The 17,891-nt window shown below is 44.1% G+C and overlaps 2 protein-coding genes across 2 annotated transcripts in view; one reads left to right on the top strand and one right to left on the bottom strand.

The window, feature by feature from the left end:
* Positions 1 to 1,129: 1,129 nt before the first annotated feature.
* CPB2 (carboxypeptidase B2) overlaps positions 1,130 to 17,891 on the bottom strand; it is a 28,051-nt gene continuing 11,289 nt past the window's right edge. The window contains exons 5-11 of the mRNA XM_079969979.1: positions 16,346 to 16,447; positions 14,852 to 14,956; positions 11,222 to 11,332; positions 7,484 to 7,574; positions 4,552 to 4,754; positions 1,528 to 1,612; positions 1,130 to 1,433 (exon numbers count right to left, since the gene is read on the bottom strand). Of these exons, the coding sequence (XP_079826105.1) occupies positions 1,249 to 1,433; positions 1,528 to 1,612; positions 4,552 to 4,754; positions 7,484 to 7,574; positions 11,222 to 11,332; positions 14,852 to 14,956; positions 16,346 to 16,447 (882 nt within the window). The 3' untranslated portion in view covers positions 1,130 to 1,248. The remainder of the gene's footprint in view (positions 1,434 to 1,527; positions 1,613 to 4,551; positions 4,755 to 7,483; positions 7,575 to 11,221; positions 11,333 to 14,851; positions 14,957 to 16,345; positions 16,448 to 17,891) is intronic.
* Positions 12,835 to 17,891, top strand: part of SLC23A1 (solute carrier family 23 member 1) — a 67,157-nt gene continuing 62,100 nt past the window's right edge. The window contains exon 1 of the mRNA XM_079969857.1: positions 12,835 to 13,093. Coding sequence (XP_079825983.1) covers positions 12,911 to 13,093 — 183 coding nt within the window. The 5' untranslated portion in view covers positions 12,835 to 12,910. The remainder of the gene's footprint in view (positions 13,094 to 17,891) is intronic.

The raw sequence follows: 17,891 nt of genomic DNA, 5'->3' as shown, positions 1-17,891 counted from the left end.
CCCGGAAGCTGTACGCCAGCTCCCTCGGCCTATAAAGCGAGATGAGCGCCGCAACCCCAGAGTCGGCCACGACTGGACCTAATGGTCAGGGGTCCCTTTACCTTTCTTTACCAACATTATATGATTGCCAGACAATGGATGGAACCAATTTTGTGCCAAAAAGGGGATTGTGCCAAAAAGGGCATAGTACAGTGGTGCTTCGCAAGACGAAATTAATCCATTCCGTGAGGCTCTTCGTATAGTGGTTTTTTCGTCTTGCGAAGCAAGCCCATTGACAGCTTAGCAGATTAGCGCTATTAGCGGTTTAGTGGCTTTTAGCAGATCAGCTGATAAGCGGCTTAGGGCTTAGGAAAAGGGGGGGGGGGAGGGGGAAAACCCCGCAGGAACTCGCAAGACATTTTCGTCTTGTGAAGCAAGCCCATAGGGAAATTCGTTTTGCGAAGCTCCTCCAAAACGGAAAACCCTTTCGTCTAGCGGGTTTTCCGTCTTGCGAGGCGTTCGTCTTGCGGGGCACCACTGTATATGTAATGCAAGTGAGCTTCAGGGAACAAAGCCCATAAACTTCTTCATCTTACACCTGCATATTCTCAGAGTTGTCTTTTGATGTAATATAAAAACTGCCTCGCTGCACAAGATGAGGATCAAAGAATTGTACACTTGGAAGAGACCTTGAGGGTCATCGAGTCCAACCCTCTGCTATGCAGGAATCTCAGCTAAAGCATCTGTGGTGGATGACCATCCAATCTCTGCTTAAAAACCACCAGCTTCCAAGGGAATCTATTCCACTACAGGTATGAACAGCTCTTACCATCTAACCCAGTGTTCTGTTTCCAGTAGTGGCTGGCCAGAAGACTGGATGTTTCCAAAGAGAACATAGCAGTGATTCATTCTTGGTCACATGCCTCCACGTGGAGATTACATCTAGCTATCTTCTATGAATGTGCTATGAATAGCAATATACATGCTATTAACGCATTTCCAGATTGGCATCTTCTAACGTTTTTCCTTGGAGAATGGGAGTTTGGAACCTGACAGTTTGTCTTCTGGTTGATTTATAAAGCCATGTGGAGAAGTTAACAAGTACTAGGCATGCTATTAGTATTGCAATAAAAGACAGGATAAGTACATGGGTCAGAGTTTAATTTTCACTGAAATGAAAATACCAAGCAACTTGAATTAGTCTGCCCTATGGGCCAGGTAAGTTAGCTGATACTATACTGTGCGGCGCCAAATTGAATACAGGGGTTTTCACATGTTTTTAATAACATGATCAGCTATTATTTTGACTCCAGTAAGCGCTTCATGGCAAGTTGGTTTAATTAAACTCTGAGGAAGCAAGAATCCATAAGTTCCTCTGTCCCGAAGCTCAAAAGTGAAAGAATACTTTATACCAAGGTCATAAGCCCAGTCATCTGAACCTCCTGGAGCTAAATCTATGGAAAGAAGCCAGAAATACTTATTATTCATGTCCTGTTCACAAAGATACTAAAATCTTTACATTCTTACTGTAGCATTTTAGGTACTTACAGATTGTTTGTGCACCAGGCCCTGCAACATAGCGGTTTCTGTGTTTACTTTTAATGGTATTGGCTACGTTGCTTGCCAGAAGTTGCTAAAAAAAGGCAGAAAAAAAGTTAATTAACTTAAGAAAAAAAACCCTTAATTGTACTAATTTATGTAGATTTATGTTTAAGCTCCAGACATAGTTAAGACACTTACACAAGCAGATATACAGAGATGTGGCTAAGCCAAGGATTCTAAAGCATAAGAAAAAATATCTGACGCTTTAGTGCACAGTTTGAAAACAATAAAGTAAAACAGGAGAAGCAAACTTAGGAAAAAAATGCTCTAGGAAAACTTACATAGAAATCTCACGTCTATGTTATGTCATAATCATGCCATTCTATTCCTGGCCCATTTATTGGCCATTATATATGCAGTAATATAAAAAGCTTCATTCTTTACTCTTTAAAGTATGTGCTAGTCTTCCAAGAATTGGTGCACTCTGTTATTGTGAGCACCTATCCACCCATCATCTCAATCAGTGCCTGCTTATATTGCGAAGGAAATAATGTTTTGGAAAACAAAACCTTAAAGCCTAACAAGAAATTTATGTACACTTTCTTTTAGCTAAAAGGAAAAGAAACCTGACTAAATCAAAAGCCAGGACTGTTCAATGCCGCCAGGTTTGAAGAAAACAAAACAACATTAAATGTATTTGTTGTAAAAAGAACCCAACACTTCCAGAATGAAGTCTCCTTAATTATACAGAGAAACACTCTTAGGCATGACATATACAAAAAGCAATCTATATTTGCTTTATGTCAGTAAAGCCGTGTTAGCTAAGCAAGCAGATTTTAGCGATTGTGCTCTCTGCATATTCTTGGGAAAACCTTTATATTACCATAAGGGCAGAGGCCAGCTGTAGTTAATTCTGCAAGATGTTTTTATAAGCAAGTTCAAGCTCCATGCATTTGTAACCTGATGATCCAATCCGCTTACTTTTCCAGAAAGTTTTTTATTTCCTCCTTTGGATTCTCAAGTGATCCACAACAAAATAAATACTGACCATAAAAGCATTCAATCCAAATATTTCCTGCTGGGTCCCCCTAATTCCTTTTCATCCCATGGGTTGGGAAACTTCATGGTGGAAAGACGAACCAGCTCTCAGACTTCATTTGCTGCAATTCTAGTTTTGCTAATCCGTGCAATTAAATGTTCCTGACCACTTCAGTACTGAATACAAGGTATACTATTTTATGCATGTTTCCATAAATTAATTCTATTTGAATGTGGGAAAGTAGTAATTCTAGACAGGGTAGCCAATGGTTGTCGGTCAGGTGTTGGACTATATCACCTAGATCAGGGTTTCTGAAACTTAGGTCTCCTGTTGTTTTTGGACTACAACTCCCATCATCCCCAGCTAGCAGGACCAGTGGTTAGGGATGATGGGACTTGTAGTCCCAAAACAGCTGGAGACCCAAGTTTAGAAACACTGGCCTAGATTATCTCTCCTATCCATACTACATTCATTGCTTTAAGCAGGGGTCAGCAAACTTTCAGCAGGGGGCTATCCCACTATCCCGCAGACCTTGTGGGGGGCCGGGACTATATTTGGGGGGAATGAACAATTCCTATGCCCACAAATAACCCAGAGATACATTTTAAATAAAAGGACACATTCTACTCATGTAAAAACATGCTGTCCACGGGCCAGATTTAGAAGCCAATTGGGCCGGATCCAGCCCCCAGGCCTTAGTTTGCCTTCCCCTGGCTTAAAGCTTCAATATGCCTACCTACCTATTTACACCCGTAGGAACAGTCGGGCGTTCTAGTCTTCCAAGAATTGAGCTTTTTCCAAAATACTGTTTTACGCTGAATATTTTGTGCTTCACAAATGTGGTTCTGAGTCTTAAGTATCACAAATAACGCACAGCACAGAATGGTCAGAGTCTCTCAGATCCCTTAGAGTCAACAACTGGAATACAGTGGTACCTCGGGTTAAGTACTTAATTCGTTCCGGAGGTCCGTTCTTAACCTGAAACTGTTCTTAACCTGAAGCACCACTTTAGCTAATGGGCCCTCCGGCGGCTGCTGCGCTGCCAGAGCACGATTCTGTTCTCATCCTGAAGCAAAGTTCTTAACCTGAGGTACTATTTCTGGGTTAGCAGAGTCTGTAACCTGAAGCGTATGTAACCTAAAGTGTATGTAACCCGAGGTACCACTGGACAAAGCAGCTTTATTCAGACACTGTGGCTCAATTCAGATGTAATGACAAACCATGACTTGAGTAACGTCACGTGCTGCCTCCACATGCAAGGGAAAGGACGCTAGAAGTTCCTGCCAGCTAATTGGCTATTTTGTCTGAAAACAGGAAAGTGGTTGGTTTTTAATCTAGGATCCCCAAAGGATGGTTAATTCTGGTTTGTAAGCAAACTATGGTTTGATGAAATGGGAAGCTAGATCGGAAGGAGGAGGGAACACACGAAGAAGCTTTCTGCTGCACCTTCTCATGATGTCAAATCCTTGTTTGGCGTTACATTTGAACCGAGCCTGTGAGTAGAAACTGCCAGCGTTTAGCAATTTATGAAGGAAATCTCTTTTTGGGGGTGGGGAATCCCAACTTCAAAAGCAGGACCATGACAGGTCTTTAAAAAGGTAAAGGGACCCCTGACCATTAGGTCCAGTTGTGGCCGACTCTGGGGTTGCGGTGCTCATCTTGCTTTATTGGCCGAGGAAGCCGGCGTACAGCTTCTGGGTCATGTGGCCAGCATGACTAAGCCGCTTCTGGTGAACCAAAGCAGCGCACGGAAACGCCGTTTACCTTCCCGCTGAGTGGTACCTATTTATCTACTTGCACTTTGATGTGCTTTCGAACTGCTAGGTTAGCAGGAGCAGGGACCGAGCAACGGGAGCTCACCCCATCGCGGGGATTCGAACCGCCGACCTTCCGATCGGCAAGTCCTAGGCTCTGTGGTTTAACCCACAGCACCACCCGCGTCCCTGACAGGTCTCTAGGGCTACATAAAACGTGAATAGTAGGCTACTTACCATCTCATCATGATCTTTAGTTTTATTTCTTGTGTAAGAATATGGAAACAGAACCATCTGGGAGTAAGAGTGCATTGTGATATATGCCTTAATATGATTCCTGTGCTTCCTGAGAAAATTAGCCACAGCTTTTACTTCCGGTTCAGACTCAGGATAAGGTCCACAGTATGTCTCATCACAGGCATCATCAGACGCACCTATGCCTTTAAAAAAACAAAAGCAGCTGATTTAAAACGATTTCCTTTAAAATGTATGAATCCAATGAGTAACCAAATAAGGGGCATTTTTAATTCTGTATTTATGCTATAAAATAAAAAAACTTAATTAAATATTGAAACATTACTGGATTCATACATTCCTACTGCAGTATTATTCAATTATTTGTTTACTAATGGCCATAATCTGTGAAAGGTCCAATCCTATATGTGACTTCTTTTTCAGGAAGACTGGAATGCAGAGAATTCAAGCTGCCATTCGCCTATGTCAGGGGTTCAGGAGCAGAGGCACAGGGAAGAGAGGAGATGGAGAGCGAAGGGGAAGAATCCGAGGGGAGCGTAGGAGAAGAGGACAGTGAACCGAGGGATTCCATAAGCCTCTCCAGCGAATCGGAAGATTCACAGAAGGGGGCGCCAGTGGCCAGGGGTAGGGGGTTCCCAAGGGGAACGCCCCAGGAGCAAGGGGGCAGCAGGGACTCCCAGAGCAGTAGTTGGAAATCAGGACCAGCTTCCCCACCAGAGCAGAGTGGGGGGGAAGAGTCCCAAGGATCAGGGCCAGTGCATTCCCCACCAGGGAGAGAAGATAAGGCAGGGCTGACCACACCTCCATCGGAGAGTCAGACAACGGAGGGGAGGGCAGATCCGGCCAGTATCCCGGAAGAGGGAAGCAGTGACAGAAGTAGTGTAACGGTCAGGAGGAAGGTCACTGGGTTGGCGCGAGAGGCAAGTTCAAATGTACAGGAGCGCAGGACAGCAGAGAATGAGGATTGGGAACCGGGTCCTAAAGCCCGCCGGAGGGAGGGGGAGGAGCTAAGCGACTCAGCGTCGGAAGAGTCCAGAAAGGGCAATGCCCCAGCGGGCAGGAGGACCCAGAGGAGGAGAGAGCAGCGTAAAAGGTGGAGCCGGGCTAGGATCTTAAACTGGTGTCATAGGGGAGGAGACTCAGACGGTACTTCGCCGGTCTAGGCTTTAAGACGTAGAGCTGCGCGCTGCGGCTTTGAAATGGAAACTAAACCTCAATAAAGACTTTTGTACATAACGACAGTCTGGCGTTGGTCCTCTGTGAGCTGGGACCTAGAGGCAGCTCTGACAGCCTATAAAAATCCTCTTGATATTTCTACCTGTATAGTACTGGTGGCTGTTTCATACGTGACATTTTATAGATTCCTGTAGTATAAATAGATGGGAAATCTTGCTTAGCCAATTTATGGTAATGCAAGTTTTAAGCAGAAAGGCAACTACTAATCCAGGATCTCATAGACCTGGGAGAACTCACAGCACCCAGTATATTTAATAACAATTTGAACATTGCGATTAAGGTGAAGATCTGCTGAGCAGCTTATCCAAATGTAGGCAAACACGTGAGAGCACAAGAATCTCCTGGATCGGGGCATCAGCAAATCTAGTCCATCGTTCTGTTCTCATAGAAGCCCAGAAGCTGAATGCAACATCAGTCTCGCCTCTGGTGGTTTCTTGCAACTGGTATTCAGAAGCACATTGGCTCCAACAGTGGAGGTGGAAACTAACCATCACGGTTTGTAGCCAGTGACAACCCTATCGGCCATGAATTTGTATAATCCTCTTTCAAAGTCATTCAAGCTGATGGCCAACACTGCCTGTAGTGGGAGCAAGTTCTGTAGTTTATGTGCGGCATCAATAAGTTCTCTCTTTTGTCTGTCCCAAATCCTCCAACCAAATCTAGTTCTAATAGTGAGAGAGAGGGAGAAAAAACTTTTCTTTACCCACTTCCCCCATAATTGGAAAGGCATACTTTCCTAATCGACTTGAGGTTTGGCCATCAAGGCCATGAGAACTTCAGTTAACACCCTGGGAGATAAGGATAGGTGGAAAGAGAGCTCTAAACTTGTACAGATATGGGCTGTATACATCTGCCAAATACACCGAGGCAAGGAAATCTTCCTCATTCACGACCTACAGAGTAATCCTTAACATTTCCTTTTTGATTTCTTCTTGGTCACAAAGCTATTTAGATACTTCCAGCTCAGAAAGGTTCTCTAGTAGTATGCTTTTTAGGACAATAAAGGAACAATGTATAGATGCCAGACTGGAACTATGATGGAATCCGGATTACTAATGGCTTGTCTGATTAAACTTGCACATCCACAAAACTTTATTTCACCTGTACAACCTGGTAAGATCTGTGCCCATTAGAGTACACCACTTTGCAACTCTTGAAAGGGTAAGCTTTAGAGAAGTGAAGTTACAGGGAAGCAGGCAGAGGGTCTTCTCGGTAGACGTGCCGGCCCTGTGGAATGCCCTCCCATCAGATGTCAAAACAGATAAACAACGACATGACATCTGAAGACAGCCCTGTACAGGGAATTTTTTTTAATATTTGAAGTTTTATTGTCTTTTCAATATTTTGTTGGGAGCCGCCCAGAGTGGCTGGGGCAACCCAGTCAGAGGGGTGACATATAAATAATAAATATATTATTATAGAGCTAGACCATCAATCTAGAATTCACATGTCATATGGGGGTTAAACATAGCAACGTTTTCCCAATCTGGTTTTATACCACAAATCCCCTCAGCCCCAGTTGAGGATTCAGTGAAATACGAGACACATCTACTCAGAGGTTTGTCACACTGAGTTCAGCGGGATTTACTCCCAGGTAGGTGGAGAGGATTGTTGGTTTAAGGACAAAATACATATTCAGAAAAGGTGCCTTTTAAAAAACCACACAAATTCATCTTACCACACCAGCCCGCATCAAAATTTCGGTTCAAGTCTGTACCAATGCATCTGTTGTCGCCATGCAGGGAACGGCTTTTTCTCCACATTCGATTCTGTATACAAATGCACCCCATTAAAAAAAAGATTCAAAAGTATTTTAAGGCTGATACCGTCAGTCTTTAATGTATATTATTAAACCAATCACAGCATCTGGAAAGGGGATCAGGTCTGACTCTGTGTCTCTTGATCTGCTTTAACGTAACTCCCTAGAAGGTAAAATGCCCTCATAAATCCTGTTGCAGATGTGAGATGAATAAATGGATTATTATGATGGATAATATCCACCCTGCTTGCTCAAGTCTTGCTTGTGGACGCAGACAGGAGTGACCTTTGGACACTATAACCAGGGCTACAATCTTGTTTCCAATCTGAGTATGCTTCTTAGAAAGAGCTCTGTGTCGATAACTATTTTTCCAACTAGGAAAGGTCATCAACTAGATAAGCAAAGGAAGATAAGTGGGAAAATAAGCCAACGTCTTAATGACAAGAAAAGGAAATGTCTCGTTAAGAATAAGAATGCTATTGAATTCTGCAGGGAGACACGGAGGAGATGCTCACTTCATGTGGTAACAATTAAAATTATTTCCTCCTTTCCCCTTGGCATGGAAGGAAATCTGGATAGAAAATGTTTGTCCTCCAATGGAGGGATGAATGCCTTTCCAACTCCAGCTGTCCTGTGCACATGCTGTTCTCTACACGGGGCTACAAGAAGAAGAACCTAAAATTATTCAGTGTGGCTGATCCTGGAGAATGCCAAAGATGAAAACAGATGGGAATCCTTCTAGATGAGACAGACATTATTATTTTATAACCGGGGGGGGGGGGGGGGGGAGAGGTTGCCAACCAACTGCACCTTTCCCGTCCAAAATACTTTGGACTTCAGAACACGTCAGTCAATATTCCTTTAGAAATTATACACATAATATTAAATCAGTGGGTTGTAGCCAATGTTAGTCATACTCTGAATAGATTCATTGAGATTAACAAACATGACTAATTTAGGTCCATTAAGTTCAGTGGGTCTGCTCTGTTGGATACAACTCAATGCTTAAGCAAAAGGAACAAGAAAAAGGGTGGGTGAGTAACATCAGTCATGCCCAATATTTCAGATGGCTATAAATGGTTCCCATCTTAAAAAGCAGAGACATCACCTTGCCAACAAAAGTCTGTATAGTTAAAGCTATGGTTTTCCCAGTAGTGATGTATGGAACTGAGAGCTGGACCATAAAGAAGGCTGATTGCCGAAGAATTGATGCTTTTGAATTATGGTGCTGGAAGAGACTCTTGAAAGTCCCATGGACTGCAAGAAGATCAAACCTATCCATTCTGTTTTTGGTTTTTTTAAAAGTTTTTATTAAGAGTTTTGTTAATACAATAGAGAAAAGACAGAATAAACAGATAATAGACAGAAAAAAAAGCAAACATAAAATTTAACATCTTGTAGTACCCATCTTTTCTTCATCCTTTGGACTTCCTCACATCTCCCGCTCTTGCGTTCCACATTTATAAAATTTTAGCCAGCAACTTATCACCATGTTTCAATTCTTATTATACACATTTCCAATGTTTTGTCCCTAACTTTGAATATTTTTATCTAGATCTTAAAACCTAATTTTAACACAATATTTATTCAAAATTTATTTTTCTCATGAAGTTCACTCATTCTCATAGTCTTATCAACTAACTTTATGGGCCCTGTTATTTTCAAATCTCTCATCCTTCTTAACACTCATATAATTTACAATGTTTTTGCAGATAGTCCTTAAATTTCTTCCAATCCTCTTCCACGTCTTGCTCTCCCAGGTCTCGGATTCTGCCAGTCATTTCTGCAAGTTCCATATAGTCCATCAGTTGCATCTGCCATTCTTCCAGCGTGGGCAAATCTTGAGTTTTCCAATACTTAGCGACGAGTATCCTTGCTGCTGTTGTTGCATACATAAATAATGTTCGATCATTCTTTAACACCCTCTGGTCAACAATGCCCAAAAGGAAGGCCTCTGGTTTCTTGGGAAAGGTATACCTAAATACCTTTTTCAGCTCATTATATATCATTTCCCAGAAGGCCTTAACCTTAGGGCAGGTCCACCAGAGGTGGAAGAACGTTCCTTCAGTTTCCTTACATTTCCAACACTTATTGTCTGACAGGTGATATATTTTTGCTAGCTTGACTGGGGTCAAGTACCACCTATATATCATTTTCATAATATTTTCTTTCAAGGCATTACATGCCGTGAACTTCATACCGGTGGTCCATAACTTTTCCCAGTCAGCAAACATAATATTATGCCCAATGTCCTGTGCCCACTTTATCATAGCTGATTTAACCGTTTCATCCTGTGTATTCCACCTCAGCAGCAAGTTATACATTCTTGAAAGTAATTTAGTCTTAGGTTCTAACAGTTCTGTTTTCAATTTCGATTTTTCCACCTGGAATCCTAACTTTTTGTCCAATTTAAAAGCCTCTTTAATCTGAGCGTAATGTAACCAATCTCGCACTTTATCTTTTAGTTTCTCCATACTCTGCAATCTCCAATTATCTCCATCTCTTTCTAATATTTCCCAATACTTTGGCCATTTGACCTCCATATTGGGTCTTTTCACTGCTTTAGCTTCCATAGGTGATAACCACCTCGGGGTCTTGTTTTCTAATAAGTCTTTATATTTTGTCCAGACATTAAACACTGCTTTCCTGACAATATGGTTCTTGAAATTCTTATGAATCTTAACCTTGTCATACCACAAATATGCATGCCAACCAAAAGCATTGTTGAATCCTTCCAAATCTAAAACATCAGCGTTTTCAAGAAGCAGCCAATCTTTCAGCCAGCAGAAAGCTGCTCATTCATAGTACAACCTTAAGTCTGGCAGGGCAAACCCCCCTCTTTCTTTAGCATCAGTTAGTATTTTAAACTTAATTCTGGGCTTTTTGCCCTGCCAGACAAATTTAGAGATATCTCTTTGCCACCTCCCGAAACACTCCATTTTGTCCACAATCTGTAAAGTCTGAAAAAGAAACAGCATCCTTGGCACAAACCTATCCATTCTGAAGGAAATCAGCCCTGAGTGCTCACTGGAAGGACAGATCCTGAAGCTAAGGCTCCAATACTTTGGCCACCTCATGAGAAGAGAAGACTCCCTGGAAAAGACCCTGATGTTGGGAAAGATGGAGGGCACAAGGAGAAGGGGACGACAGAGGATGAGATGGTTGGACAGTGTTCTCGAAGCTACCAGCATGAGTTTGACCAAACTGGGAGGCAGTGGAAGACAGGAGTGCCTGGCGTGCTCTGGTCCCTGGGGTCACGAAGAGTCAGACACGACTAAACAACAACATGAATGGTTCCATGAAGTCAGAACACCCTCAACGCTATGGGTTGTCACCATCAGGTTTAAAGCTCTATAGTTTAGAAAAAAGAAAGAAAAACCAATCTAATCCTAATTATGTATACATGATATTATATGAAACCAGGGTACATTTTATATTCTATATTTTTAAAATAAAAGGTTAGTTTCCCAACAATGCAGAAGAAAGCATTCTTAAGAGCATGCATTTCATTTTGCGTTAAGATTGTGAACTTATCCCACCCCTCACTGGATCGTTTCAGTTGGAAGGACTAGGAATAGCTAGCCATTTCATGGTATTCTTGAGCTTTGTGATGCTCCAAACCAAACCCCACAATTCTTCTATAAAATGCGTACTTACAGTAGTCCAGGTGTACTCATAACCGTCCACATTCATTACTGGCATGACATAGAAATCAAAGTGCCGCAGAAGTCTTGCCATGGCCTGATCTCGCTGTAGAAACTGAGTGGCCTACAGAGAACAAAAGAACGAGATTTGATGGGAAGTGTCGAACGACGACAAAACCTCCACCCTCTCAAGCTCTCTAAGTCCGGGGGCAGCAAACTTTTTCAGCAAGGGGTGGGTCTACTGTCCCTCAAACGTTGTGGGGGGCCAGACTATATATTTTTTTTGGGGGGGGGGAGGAATGAATTCCTATGTCCCACAAATAACCCAGAGATGCATCTTAAATAACAGCACACATTCTACTCATGTAAAAACACCAGACAGGCCCCTCAAATAACCCAGAGATGCATTTTAAATAAAAGGACACATTCTACTCATGTAAAAACACGCTGATTCCCAGACTGTCCGCGGGCTGGACTGAGAAGGTGATTGGGCCAGATCTGGCCCCCGGGCCTTAGGTTGCCTACCCATGCTCTAAGTGATTGTGCATATTTTAGCCAGCCCTGTTCAAAAATGAACTGCTTATTCCTTTCCCATCATGTCCTTCACACTCCAAGAGTGGGCATTAGAATCTTATATCATTTGGCAATTGACAGGGCCATAGTGTCTGTCAGGGCTTGAGCCAGCTTTAGAAACAAACAAACAAACAAACAAACAAACAAACAAACAAACAAACAAACACAACATCATCATCCCCTCAGGTCTGGGGCTTTGAGTAATGCTGGATGGCTGTGAGCCACCAATGAAATTTCTCTCTGATATAAGAATTAGAGACCCCAGGTGTATATTTTTTATTATTTTAATAAGGTTTCCATATTTCACTTTAATTGTATTTAACCTTTTAGAATGTATTAGGCTTGATTTTTGTGTGTTCTGCATTTGCCAATCTGCATTGAATTTTGCTTATTGGTTGCCATAAATTTGATTTTAATTAATTTTTATAATGAAATGTTTTTAGAATCGTTGGATTATTTTGATTGTTGTTAGCCGCTCTGAGCCCAGCTTCGGCTGGGGAGGGCGGGATATAAATAAAATTTATTATTATTATTATTATTATTATGCTGCATTCCATCTCTCCTTATCTACCCCTGAAAGCGGTACAAATGCACCCGAGTGCAAACCAACTATCCTTGAAGCTATCGGAGACCCAGGAAGAGGATTTTATTATTCTCCTCCCTTTCACTGAAGGCTAGGTTGCCAGGTAACACCAGACATCGAGACCTAAAATGGTCAAATGGCCTGGACACATTGGGACCACTCCAAGGTGACTATGGGGCCGAAGATACCAGTATGGAGCCATGCGTGTTTTACTTCTCATGACCTTTCATGACATATGTGAAAATGTTTTAGGACTATTTGTGCACTGTGTTTGAATTACTATATAAGCTTTTTTTCTGAAGTTCCTCGGGGCAGGCCTTCTCAACTGGCACATTGAGTTGAGTGATCTCTGTCCCACTGCAATAGCTATAATAAACACTGGGTCCCTGTGGGATGTAAAACACAGAAGCAGTCAATGACAACATTCCTAGAGTGTACATGTTAAGACATGGGGAGGGATGTCTGTCCAGCAAGCAGGTAAACCTCCTGGGACAGACTTCCTCTGCATGTGACCAGAGGTGGGTGTGGCCTCACCTGTGCAGGTAAATGATAAAAGCACAGGGCAGGCAGCCATCTCGCTCTCTCTGCCATCTTCCTTTGAAGAAGCAACATGCCCTCTTGGCTCCCAGGCAAGAGAGGAGGAAAGGACTATTTTCCTATAAGATAGATTCTAAATGTATTTTACCTTTCAAGCCTGTCTGCCTTCTGGGATCATATTGTGAACAGAACGTGAGTAAACTCTTTTATACTTTTATAAAGACTGTGTCGTGTCTTGTATTTTAAGAGGGAGCAAAGGGGAAATTGCCAGAGTAATTATTATAGAGGTTCTAGCGAACCTGTGCAGACGTTACCATTGCGAACTCTGCTGATATTTTGGGAACTTGTTAGCACAAGTTGGATGAGGATATAATCTCACAATATATCCTCTCCTGCACCCCTGAACATTCCCACAGTCCCTGAATCCAGATGCTGGACTTGAAAACAGTTTCCTTGGTTCTGTAGTTTATTCAAAAGGTGGTTGTTCCTCACCTGGGTAACCAACAAGGTGGTGTAGAGGCGAATTCTTGCCACCTCACAATGAGGCTATATTATAGGAGCATTGTGGAAAATTAAAATGGTGGGTAGAGAAAGATACACAATACTTCCAAGAGCACAGTTGCCACCACCAGATAAGCCCACCAAGGGGGCACTTGCAGACCCTATAAGTGTCCCTATTTTCCAGGGACAGTCCCGGATTTACAGAAGCCATCCTGGGTTTACAAAAGCTGTCCCGATTTCTAATTTGATCCCGGCACGTCGTGCTTTTCCTTAGGATGCTCCTATTTTCATAGCAGAAATGTTGGAGGGTGTGGAGTTATGCAACCCTTGAGCCAAGGAGATGTGTAACTATACAAACTTTAGAAGACATCTGAAGACAGTCCTGGAAGTTTTTTTTTAATGTTTTATGCTTTATTATGTTTTTATATCTGTTGGAAGCAGCCCAGAGTGGCTGAGGAAATCCTGGCAGATGGACAGGGTATAAAGGATATTATTATTATTATTATTATTATTATTATTATTATTATTAGGGATGTCCCTATTTTTAAGGGATGCAGGCGGCGCTGTGGGTTAAACCACAGAGCCTAGGACTTGCTGATCAGAAGGTTGGTGGTTCGAATCCCCATGACAGGGTGAGCTCCCATTGCTCGGTCCCTGCTCCTGCCAACCTAGCAGTTCGAAAGCACGTCAAAGTGCAAGTAGATAAATAGGTACCGCTCTGGTGGGAAGATAAACGGTGTTTCCGTGCGCTGCTCTGTTTTGCCAGAAGCGGCTTAGTCATGCTGGCCACATGACCCAGAAGCTATACACCGGCTCCCTCTGCCAATAAAGCGAGATGAGCGCCGCAACCCTAGAGTCGGTCACGACTGGACCTAATGGTGAGGGTCCCTTTTACCCTATTTTTATCAGAGAAATGTTAGAAGGCATGCACTTGACTGAGAGACCGTAGGAGAGGCAGAAAGTCCCTAACAAAGGCTTTGGGCTTGACCACTTAATCCTCATCAATAACTTAATCAAGTGTTTTAAGTAAGTGGAATTTCATTTGCCAACATCCTTCCTATTCTACCCTTGTCCCTGCCCTGCCCTCCCCTCCCCTCCATTTATTTTATACTGTAAGTTCTTTGGAAGCAGGGCCAGGGAAGTTCCACGGCAGGGGCGGCGGGGGGGGGGGGTGGACCGCCCCAGTTGCCATTCCAAAGGGGGGAGGCACAAAATACCGACCCCCAATCGGCAGCACCTCCCGGGGCGTGCAGCGTGCCACGCTCCCGGAACCCGTGCCACGCCTCCTGGGACAAGCGCTGCTCCGGGTACAGGGTCAGGTTGCTCCTCCTCTGAGCAGGGCCCCTTTGTATTTTACCTATGACATTCTGTATGGGACCATATACACGAATGGGTGTTCCATGTACGTCTAAATAAAGCCTGTTTGGGGGAAATATGCCATGTACTTACGTGTCCTATGAACCAGAGACAAAAGGCAGGAGTAACCCATTCTCTGGCATGGATGCCACAATCGATCCAAATGGCATTCTTTGGAGTTCTGTCTCTGTTAGAAAGCTAGTAAGAGAATAGAAACAGAAAGTTCGGTTGTACAGTGGTGCCTCGCAAGACGAAATTAATCCGTGCCGTGAGGCTCTTCGTATAGCGGTTTTTTTGTCTTGCAAAGCAAGCCCATTGACAGCTTAGCGGATTAGCGCTATTAGCGGTTTAGCGGCTTTTAGCGGATCAGCTGATAAGCGGCTTAGCGGCTTAGGAAAAGGGGAAAAAAGGGGGGGAAACCCGCAGGAACTCGCAAGACATTTCGTCTTGCGAAGCAAGCCCATAGGGAAATTCGTTTTGCGAAGCGCCTCCAAAACGGAAAACCCTTTCGTCTAGCGGTGCTTCAGGTTAAGAACAGTTTCAGGTTAAGTACGGACCTCTGGAATGAATTAAGTACTTAACCTGAGGTACCACTGTATATCCCCCCCCCCCCCCCAGATCTCTGTTTATAAAAAGTTACTATGATACAATCCTCTCAAATTTTTCTCAAAGTGCTTTCCTATACTATACGGACTTTTCCTACCTCAGTGGAGAAAGTAGCTCTGTCTGAATATTTGACATTACTACTACTACTACAAAATGATACTCACCCTTCACCATCAGGTCCCAGGGCAAATTCCATCAATTTAAAATTCAGCATTGAAGACAGATAGGACAAATTACACTCACCGGAATACGGCAAGTCCTGAAAACACATTTCTCAGGTGCTACCCTGGTCCCTGAATCTTGTGCTTGTTACCTCCTTTTTCCCTTGCCTAATTCCATTTACAAAGGCCAGTCAGACTTGGAATTCAAGCTTACTACACTGATGATGGGACACTGGTGGTGCTGTGGGTTAAACCACAGAGCCTAGGACTTGCCAATCAGAAGGTCTGCGGTTCGAATCCCCGCGATGGGGTGAGCTCCCGTTGCTCAGTCCCTGCTCCTGCCCATCTAGCAGTTCAAAAGAATGAAGTGCAAGTAGATAAATAGGTACCGCTCCGGCGGGAAGGTAAACGGCGTTTCCGTGCACTGCTCTGGTTCGCCAGAAGCGGCTTAGTCATGCTGGCCACATGACCCGGAAGCTGTACATCGGCTCCCTCGGCCAGTAAAGCGAGATGAGCGCCGCAACCCCAGAGTTGGCCACGACTGGACCTAATGGACCCTTTACCCTTTACCTTTACACTGATGATGGGACAGGATGGGGGTTATAAGGCTATGCCTTATGTAGGCCAGGACACATGGCACAAACAGCTCTGTCTAGTCCCCGCCCTTCAGTATCTGCTGCCCAAGGCAGCTGCCTCACTCGGCCTCATGGTAGATAAATCCACAAGCCTGACTCCAGAGATTCTTCTAACTCTCTCAGGGTTCAAAAGGGAATCCACGCAAGGCCTCTGGTACGGGTGGGGAGCTCCTGACAAACTGTACCTTCAAAATATAGAGTGGTCGTTTCTCATAAGAATCCCCAATGTGTATTTTTTGGAGGATATCCGAATGTCGTGCAGCTATTTCTGTCATCCAGGAGTATATCTAAAATGGAATAAGTAGAATTTTTTTAAAAAATCTACATCAATGCCTATTTTAAATAGGAAAATAAAGCACACCCCATTTGCTTCCTCATCCCTAGAACTGGCCATTTAATTTAACACTCCAGGAATTTACACTGATGGGAAGAATGGATTGCATACAGGACAGTGTTCCCTTCACACAAGAGAACTCCCCTTCTGCTCCTTGAGCTTTATTACACAGGAACCCTGAGATTTAGAATCCCCTCCAAACTGATGCCAAAGTGTCGTACATGTTTGATATTGTTTTGCACTGTGAGTCTCGCATTTTGTACTGCCCCCCAAACTGAGGAACTGTGTGATGGCCTGGGATTCAGACTCAGATGCTGAACCTGAGGGATCCCAGCCTGCACAGGATTCCCCGCCTCCAGAACCAGCTGAGCTGGGGCTGGGGCTTGAGCCTGAAGGGTCCTCACCTGTGCTGGATCCTCAGGTGCAGGCATCAGCTGAGTCTGCTCTGGCTCCTGAGGTGATGGAGGACCCATTGCCTGCAGGTGCTCCACTCTCAGCCCCATCAGAGGAAGCTGAGGTTGCCTCTGGGTCCGGTAACCCTCCAGCCTCTCCTGAGCTGCAGAGGCTCAGGGCAGAGAGGCGGAGGGAACTAAGTTCCCGCAGGAGGAGTGCTTGCCTCCAGGCCAGGAGAGGCGAGTCACCTGTGGACCGGGGCCGCCCTATGCCTCGGGGCAGATAAAAGCCGGCTAGTCCCAGTCCCAAGTTGAGCAACATTGTTGGTTGCTAGTTCCTGCCTGAGCTCCTGACCTGCCCTGGCTCCCTGCTTGCAGGCCTGTTCCTGACTTCACCCAACTCCCTGCCCTGCACCCAGCTTCAGCTACTACGGACTGCCTCCATGTTGCACCTTTGACCACGGGCCGGACTTGGACCTCGCCTCTTGGGTAACCCATGGGACCAGCACAAACTGATACATCAAATGAGGGTTCACAGTTAACACCCCAAAATCCAACGTTGTCTGATTCTCTCTAAAATTCCATACTTGTTTTCTGCTGTTTTGTACCACAGACCCCATGTTTTTGGACGGGCCCTAAAACTGAGTAACCAATACCCAAACTGAGGGCCAGAGGTATCTTCCCTCCCTCCAAAAACCAACACTGGCACTAATTTGGAGTGAATCGGCAGAAGTTCCTATTTAAGATAGCTTTCTCCTTGCATGCCCCCATCATCTGCTTCAGAGGGTTCCCCATCCTTGGGAGCTGGTTTTGAGGGCACCTGGGAGGGCTGCACAGAAGATGAAGGAGGGAAGTTCTGCTGCAAGAGCCGAAGTCTGTTACATGAGTGGAAGAACAGTGTTGTATGGCAAATCAAGCTAATGGGTGGCCTATGCTGAAATGGCAAAGCTGACTGGAAAACTCAGAAGCCAAGAGGACAACTTTATAAAAGAATGGGAAAAATTT

The sequence above is a fragment of the Podarcis cretensis genome (genome assembly GCF_951804945.1).
Source record: "Podarcis cretensis genome assembly, chromosome: 3".
NCBI classification, from domain to species: domain Eukaryota; kingdom Metazoa; phylum Chordata; class Lepidosauria; order Squamata; family Lacertidae; genus Podarcis; species Podarcis cretensis.
Note: the sequence above shows the minus strand (reverse complement) of the source record. Positions and strands in the feature narration are given on the sequence as shown.